This window comes from Olea europaea, chromosome 18, assembly GCF_002742605.1.
Source record: "Olea europaea var. sylvestris chromosome 18, O_europaea_v1, whole genome shotgun sequence".
In the NCBI taxonomy this organism is placed as follows: Eukaryota; Viridiplantae; Streptophyta; class Magnoliopsida; order Lamiales; family Oleaceae; genus Olea; species Olea europaea.
The window spans coordinates 29,953,680-29,962,492 of record NC_036254.1 but is presented as its reverse complement, the minus strand read 5'-3'; the positions used below and the strand labels follow the sequence as shown (position 1 = coordinate 29,962,492).

Here is an 8,813-nt window from a genome sequence, read left to right as displayed (position 1 = left end):
ACTGCATGATTCAAAACCACAATTGGAAGACTAGATCACATCCCTAAATACCAAAATTCACAATAATAAAATAAATTTTGTTCTAATGTGGTTTCACTATTTTCTCTACTTTGTCCCATCACGACATCTATTAAACAATCCAGCGCTATCAGATCGTTCGTAACCACATCAAGTTGTGTTAATTCCAATCTCTCACTCTATCTTATAACATATTCTATTAGGATCGTGACTTTACACAATAACATAATTTCATTGCGGTGTTATTTTGTTTCGAATATTCCAATTAGACCTCATAATAATCATTACTATCAAAGCATATTCCTTCTTAGAATAACCAATAGTTGGCAATTGAGATAACCACTCCTCAACATTTGAAATCCAATACAAATAAATGTCCAGTTGATAGAAGAATCCTTATAAATAAGGCATTCAAGCATGGTTAACAAGTCAAACCATATATATTTTAGTTGATTGTAACTCTACAAAAGTAAGGTTTTACGTTTCCCTCCTTTAACTCGACTATCATATTAACATGGGTAGGGAGCAAAACCAAACCATCCAATCAATTTCAGATAAGTTGGCCTAAGGATACTCATTTTGTACTGCTTCTCCAAAAGGGAAAAGAAAAACAAATCCAGCTCATCTTGGTTTTCCAGTATGGAGATTGTGATTATTGAATCTTGTACAAAATAAATTAGGAGAACAAAGAGAAACCATAAGATAAAGGATATGCATTGATTAACATATTTGCATTATTATAAAATAATCTTCCGCGTGTATCGATACAAGAAATACGCGACACAAGCAAAATATACTAGGTCGAAAAGTTAGACAACCAAATACTTTATAAAAATTGAAAATACATAAATGAACTTTAAATTATTAGTAACAACAGTAACAAGATTACTAAGAGAACAGTTCAAACAGTATCAGGTCGAGGTGAACCACGACTGCCTTGGCTATGTAAAGATGGCTGAGAACTAGGAGTTTGCTTTATTTCTAGTCCTTTTCCACCAGATATAGTGTTTCTTTGGGTCCTCATTTCCTTCAGTCGAGGGCTGTATTCCCTTTGAGACAAAGGTGGGCTATAAACAGACTTCATTTCCTCGTGTGGCGATTGGGTGGAAATTGTTACTTTTGGGCTGCATGCTTGTCGAGGGCTGTATTCCCTTTGAGACAAAGGCGGGCTATAAACAGACTTCATTTCCTTGTGCGGCGATTGAGTGGAAATTGTTACTTTTGGGCTGCTTGCTTGTCGTATCTCACCACGACTTCTTGTCATGATCGCATCGAGAATCTCAACACTATCAATATTGGTGACTCGTGCCTGTGCGCTTTGATTCTGCAGATTTACAAAAAGTTTATAACATGAAAACACGACAAAAGTTCATTTAGATAGATCCCTATTGATGAAGTGCAGTTTCTTTTAACATATACATCGTACTTCCTGTTCATGGAGGGTAAGTCACTTTTCATGCACTTTTAGTTGGAGGTCAACACGAGCCCCCCGCCTAAGACTATATTAAGAGAAATTGATATCCTGCCCTCAGTGGACAAAAACCTCTCAATATTGGGGCAGGAGACCAGGTCCGCCGCATTAAGATTTATATTCACAATTAATCAAACATTCCATCTATTGTGGTTTTTCATATAAAATAATAGATCCTCTATGAATGAGCTGAGAAAAAATTTCAGAAAACAAATTAATATTGACTTACTTCGAAGGATAAGTTGTAATTTATAGCAGGGGCCTCTTCATACTCAGCAGCATCCAAGTCTTGTAAATGTGCTCCTTTGAAAAACTTGGGAAGTAAATACTGTCTCACTGGGACGAGAATCATAATCAACAATGGGAAAAGGACGCCAGCTATTGGAATCCATGTTATGCCAAAGCACAAAAGCAAGTATGTCGTTTGAAATATAGTGAAGAGGGCAATTGTTTTAAAAGGTACTGTCTCAACAAAGGTAGCGTGATAATCCTCTAACACCCTGAAAATATTCAAGAGTTGAAGATCTTCAGTTGTTTTAACAAATAGTAATAATAACAACGAAAGAAAAATAAGAGAGAACTAAGCAAAAAAGATTCTTCATTTACTCCAGATCAAATAAATCATGATTAGAGCATGTTTGGCAAAGATTTTTCAATCTTATAAGCTGGTCAAACATTATTTTTTACCATATATTCCTCAGGAACCACAACTTTTATCTACTTTTTAATCGCGTATTTCGTGGGCCCCACTTCTTATAAGCACTTAAAAGCTTATCCCGAGCAAGCACTTAACGCTTCAAAATAAGCAATGAACATAAACTGCCATTTCAGGATTTGGGGGTAGGATGATGTTTTCTGAGCTTAAACTAATTTGTTTAACATTAGGTGCATGTAGCATCTGATAAAAAACAGCCACCCCATTTTTTTCCCTTGCACACTTATAAATATCTGAGAACTGAAACAGTAAGAAAGTAGGTTAAAAAGCAACTTTCAGCCATGAATACGAGTAGAGACATACTTGTATCTTCGACTTGGAGCAGTAAAAAGCAATAATATTCGCTCCCAGAATTGATTTCCAGGCAAACTTTCAATTGCCATGAAAGCAAAGTACCCCCAGAGGACTGAAGTCGGAATTCTTTTTAAAAGAGGCATAGCAGCAACACAACTCCCAGCCATTAATGCCTGAAGCAGATTGCTGAGTCGTTGTTCTTTAACTTCCACAGGTAAAAGATCATCAATATCCTTATTGACATCAAAAATAGTCTCATCAACTGGCGCGTCCATGTATCCACTACTCGAGGCCCGTTGGACCGTGGAGTCTTTCAACTCTTTCAGCCCCTTATAAAAGCAATAAAATAAGATGCATGTGAGTTTACACAGACACAAGTAGCCAGTCAAAAAATGAAAATATTCGTGGGTTACCATGCTAGTCTTATAAAATCAGAAAATACCAGAGCTTGTGGACTTTGATAAACAAGAGGAGTCTGCATTTCGTTGTAAGCTTCTTGCATGCTCCTATACAACTGAGATAAATTTGCATTTTTCTGTATGCTGCTCCGAGCTGTCGATACAAGCTTATTTCGCAAAAGCTGTTGTTGAAGAAAGAAGAAAATAAATGATAATATCGTTTTTCATTAACCAATAATTAAAAGAAAAGGGTGGTCTAATTTGTGATCAACGCACATCATGCAAGGTAGGCTGTCATAAAATAAATAGTGCTGGTCGACTGGAAGAATGGCAACAGACAAGAATCATTGGGTGAAATACACACAGAAAAAAAATTAAAATTAATAATAATAATAATTTTTCTGAACACAATCACTCGCAGGACTGGTTTTTTTTTGTGTTGTGGAAGCAGTATGATAATCAAAAACTTGAAATCCAGCCTTCACGAATATTACCTGATGTTTAAGAGTCGCCAAACTTTTTGTATGCATGGGAGATTGTGGAATAACTCCATTGGACGGAGGGATGCCGATAAGACCACATAGTATGACCTGATCGGAACAGAAATCTATTAATAAAAGCTGCAGTAAGTAGTTATTAGCTTATTGTACTAAATATAAGTGTTAGAGTACACTCGATTCAGTGATTTATGCAAATTTACAACTGAATCAAATAAGTTACCAAGAATCCCAATAGAAGAAGGTCATAGTGATAAGAAGCAGGCTTCTTTAGATTGAATTCATTTTGCTGGGCAAGTTGAGATGCAACACTATGATCGAAATAGTAAAGGACAGCAATCATTGTTGCGGGAATAAAAGCTCCAATAATATATAGTAGAGGCACATTCAGCATTTCCTGTCAAGTTCATTTAGCACAATATTCAACATTTACACAAAATGTTAAAAGTAAAATGTAGAGAAGAAAAAGGAGAATGAGAAATCCCTTTTTGGACATTATGAGAATACGATGTAGTAACACCTTTACGACTGTCCAATTTGAGTATGCACCAGTAGACCATGGATTTGGGCTATATAGTCGCCTTGGTATCCCTTGTGGAACATCATTAGCCGGTATATAAGATACAGCAGTCCACACAAGCACCATGAGTGGGACACCGTAGTCAGCGATAAATCCCCGAAGCCATCCTTCAAATTACAATCAACAGTAGGGAAATTGAGCAAATACAAATGAAAATATGTAGAGTTCTAACGATGATAATATACGAGAATGTGAAAACTATGTAACCATATTATGAATTTGATAAATGAGAACTATTTCTCTTCTTCCTTTCATAATTGCCTTTTTCTTGTTCTAACTAGAGTTTCATGCGCGTGCCCATTAGTTGTGTGTGTTTTTGCATTTATGTTCATAGCACCTGTTCCATATCGCCAGGATCTAGCTTTACGGCTCTTCAGTGCAGTAAGAAGAAGGCCAAAGGACAGAACTAATGCAAACATTCCATTTCCAAAGCGCCAAGAAGGCTGAAATGCAGTCTCGTTCGGATTTTCTCTCTTTGGAATTCCAAACTCCTCCACAACTCCCTATCAAAGACTCAACTAATTTTAGAGTTTCTCAATATTTCAGACAGCTTGAAAAAAAAATAAAAAACCCTCATATAATTGGACGTAGAGAAATGGACAATTAATAGAAACTAATATTTAAACAAATGGGAAAGGGTATTAATTAAGACTCTCAAGTCATAAAGATAGCAAATGCAAAGCGATTATTCCTTGGACCTGGTGATTGATTAAGTAATTCATTTATAGCTAAAAGCCTTAAGAGCATAAAGGTTTCGAAAAAAATTTGGGAATTTGGTATCAAATATTTTAAGTGAACTGGTTCTACGGAAAAAAAAGTTAACAGAAGGAAAGGGAGTAAGATTTTTATTCATACTCACACGAATTGCCTGCTGCATAAAGAGCATTGCAATCAAAAGACCAAACAATTCACCAGCCAAGCGTGTAAATCGGTTGATAATAGAGCATGCACCCAAGATGGTCAGCAAGAAAAGCAAAAGGGCCGTCCATACGCACACCCTAAATATAAGTGTTAAATTCCACAATCAACATCAAATGCTTCCGTTCATGTTCCACGAGTGTAAAGAAATTACCATCCTGTCCAGGCTAAAAATAATTTCTCCCCCAAATCTTTTCGATCTTTAGCAAAATTGAACATGAATGTGTACATTAACACTGTTGGTTCAGCAACACCAAGTATGAGAAGTGGTTGTCCACCAATGATCGAGTGGATTACACCACAAAGTGCTGTTGATGCAAGTGTTTGCACAGCTGTCAAGGTTCCATCTGCAGTAGATGGATCAATTGTCAGCACATCTTAGAAAACATAATCTGAGAAGAGACACAAAAACGAGAAAAATTCAAAGCACAACACACAAACTCACTAGTATTTCTTTCCAGTTGCTCTCCAAAAGATATAACCGGAATTGCTGATGCAAAGAATATGTATGTTGTTGGAGCCAAGATCCTTCAAGACAATACAATGCTAGTAACTCATATACTCAACCGTGCTAGTAATATAAAGCAGAGCTAATATAATCTGCACCTTCATTGTTCATTTTCGATACCAAGACAATTTTTTGGAAGATACAGTGATAAAGAGCATTGAATTCAACAATTATCATAATTCTAGTTCTCCAAGCGAAGGATAAAATCATCTCGTATTATTTTCTTATTTGAGACAATCATAAACAAGAATATATAATTATATTTTAAGTATTGAGAAAATCACAAACCTGATACCTGCACGTAGTCCACCACTCCAGTCTTGTTTGTAGCATAGAAGTCTCCCTTTCAGATCATTTTTTATTCCACGAAAAGGAACAAAAGTCTCTTCCATGATAATCCCAAATATACCAAAACAGAGCAGTTCTTATTTTTACAGAGCAGTTCTTATTTTTTGAGTATTTAAAGAGGCACTAAATTGGGCATGAATTTGATGAGATTTGACGGGGCAACAATCCTATAACTAGATTTGCATAAGCAAAGACTATTCATGAACTAAGGAAGCATTGATTTTTTTTATATACTCATCATAAACTTTTGAAGAGGCGCTAGAAGAAAATCGTATCAAGAATTCAAGAACTTTACATTTTAACCGAATATAGAAAAAGCCCTTTAAAAAGAACAAAAGAATTGGTTAGCAATGAATCACAAACAGGGTAAGGATAGAATTCTCAACTGAATTCCACACAAAAATATACTTGGCTACTTAGATTCCATATGAGAAACTCTGTTAATTTTTTATGAAAGAGAATGTCATACTGAGCAAGAATCATAATCAACGAAATAGGGAGATTCTTGCCATTTGGAGAGATTGTAAACTAACAGCTGACTTCAATAAAGCTCGGTTCCATCAACTAACAAAATTCTCTCCTCAATAACTACTTATCACCAAATTGCGATCAAACCCGAACAAAATGCAAAACTAATGCCTTAAGATCATTTACATGGTCGAAATTTATGCAACAGAAGCTTTAGAAATTTCAAACCCCGCAAATTAAAAAACAAAAAACTTAGCGAGTACCCATTTATTTTCAGAAACTTATTTTCGCTGCTTTAGTACAAGTTCAAGAAATTGGGCATGGCAAAACAAGAAAAAAAAACAAGTAACCCGAAAAATTAGCGACAGCCCATAATTCGAAATGTGAAATGGAGTGATTTAAATCGGTTTTGAGTGAATGGGCATTAAGATTGTAGCTGTTTTGCAGTTACATTATATGCATAAAAAAGACAACTTTGACAAAAAGAGCTGGGAAAAATAGCACGAAATTGCAATGTACCCAGAAGAAACAAGAGAGAATTAAAGAAGGTTTTCCAATTACAAGTAATTCTTTTCTTTTCTTTTTTTTTCAGAGAGAACAAACTCTGCAGATAGTAGAGAATTGTCGTGATAGTGGTGTGGTGAGTAAGCATAACCCTTTTTGCTACCTCAAAAAAGAAACGAAAACACAATATTAATAATTGAAGACGGTAAAATGTGATAATTTTAAAATTTTGTACTCTACGGTCATGCTACAAAGAATATACATTATTTATTTATTATTATTATTATTATTATTTTTTGAATACCCAGGTATCCGCCTTACAATGACTAATTCTGGGGCCTACGATCCAGCTCCTCTTCACACAAACCACATAAATCGCGGGTTGTTCCCCAAACTGGCCAGGGCAAGAGCCCTCCCAACTGAACTGTCAAAGTGTCGAGCGAGTCAAACTCATGTATGCACCTTACCTTCCAGGAGAACTACTGCCTTTCAAGAAATATCTTGCCTTCCAAGAGAAAGCTTGCATTCCAAGAGCCCCATGGATCGAACCCGCGACCTCTAAACTGCCCGCCTTGAAGAATTCCTTCTTTTGCCAATTGAGATGTGGCCCAGGTGGCTACAAAGAATATACTTGCAGAAGGATAGAGGGAGAGGGAGAGGGAGAGGGGAGAGGAGGGTGAGGAAATTTTTTGACCTTCGGGTAGAAATTGTGTAAATACAATTTTTTTTCCTGGTTAATTTACAATTTCTAAAGGAAAATAAATTATTTTTGATAGGATCTCATGCTGTTTAGTAAATATAAAAATAATAATCAACATTCTCATATAGTGATATGTGACCATATGGAACATGTGGACATAATAGAAAAAAAGAGGGATAATGTATATCTCGCTTCTAGCACAATGCACATCATTGGGAGGCTTTTACGATTGACTACTACATTAACGGCAAGAGTGCATCCTTGGTAATTGTGTCATTATACTCAAGCTTTGAAAACTCTCATCCACATAAATAGGTCAACGTGATCAAGACGTTGACACCAACTCCTGAGAGCTTTTTTTGTAAAATTATATTTTCTTGCTTGATTAGATAATCGAAGATGTTAAAATGGAGTTGCTGAAATGTGCTTTCAGATGCTTTGATGACCTAACAGAAGGGGGATCGGAGAACTCTTCTTTCAATGTGAGAATTAGTATAATGTAGAGAGAAAAGTTATTAGAAGGCTTTAATATATTGGTAATAAATCTAAAAGAGAATACCTCATCCTTCAAGTATTATATACATGTGTTTACATCTATGACATATAGCACAAGAATCTTTAGAATCGTGTATTATATTTTACCGTATAATGTAGAGGGAAGCATGTCCTTAACCATTTTGAAAAATCCATAGTGAATTTCAGAGGTAGTTCGGAGTTGCAAAGTAGCTTTTCAATTGATAGCACAGTCTTCAAGGGTAAACACATGTTTTGTAAGTGATCTCATTTTATTAAGATCCCCTACATAATTTGAATCTAGATACTCAATGACTCTATATGTATTTCTACCAACATGCAAATAAATATTAGTAGAACCCTTCAAGTATCTAAATATCTATTGCACTGCTTTCCAATGTTCCATACCAGGGTTTGTCATGTACATACTAAATGCAATAACTACATATGTCAAATCTGGTCTTGTACAAATTATAGTATACAAAAGCGAATCAATTGCACTGGAATAAGGAACTCGAGATATATAATCAATGTCTTTATCTAATTGAGGACACAAATCAGATGATAAATTGAAGTGGGCAGCCAATGGAGTAGTAATAACCTTAGCATTCAGCATATTGAACCTTTGAATTACATTTTCAATATACACCTTCTAACTCAAATACAAATCTGTCAGCCTTCAAAATTTTCATACTAAGAATTTTCTTTCGTACACCCAAATCTTTCATTTCAAACTCCTCACTAAGTTGAGATTTCATCTTTCTGATCTCTGTTTTTTCCTTCGCTGCTTTGAACATATTGTCAACATATAATAATAAATATGTGATCGATCCGCTATCTTTGTTTTTGAAGTACACACAACTATCATAATTACTTCTAAT

The 8,813-nt window shown here is 35.4% G+C and overlaps 1 protein-coding gene across 1 annotated transcript; it reads right to left on the bottom strand.

The window, feature by feature from the left end:
* Positions 1–730: 730 nt before the first annotated feature.
* On the bottom strand, positions 731–6,859 carry LOC111368109 (boron transporter 1-like). The gene is made up of 12 exons (XM_022989320.1): positions 5,688–6,859; positions 5,337–5,419; positions 5,046–5,238; positions 4,833–4,971; positions 4,311–4,476; positions 3,914–4,080; positions 3,617–3,790; positions 3,391–3,486; positions 2,941–3,078; positions 2,508–2,827; positions 1,719–1,989; positions 731–1,342 (listed from the first exon to the last, which is right to left on the bottom strand). Exons 1-12 carry the CDS (start codon positions 5,789–5,791, stop codon positions 920–922), a joined length of 2,274 nt encoding a protein of 757 aa, XP_022845088.1. The 5' UTR covers positions 5,792–6,859; the 3' UTR covers positions 731–919.
* Positions 6,860–8,813: the final 1,954 nt, after the last annotated feature.

What these genes read in the sequence shown, in the direction of transcription:
- LOC111368109 (XM_022989320.1), bottom strand. Translation starts at nt 5,791, where the DNA reads ATGGAAGAGACTTTTGTTCCTTTTCGTGGAATAAAAAATGATCTGAAA. An exon ending in TTATGCAGCAGGCAATTCGT is followed by an intron (nt 4,477 to 4,832) that starts GTGAGTATGAAT and finishes AGTCTTTGATAG; the next exon opens with GGAGTTGTGGAGGAGTTTGG. An exon ending in ATTACAACTTATCCTTCGAA is followed by an intron (nt 1,343 to 1,718) that starts GTAAGTCAATAT and finishes GTAAATCTGCAG; the next exon opens with AATCAAAGCGCACAGGCACG.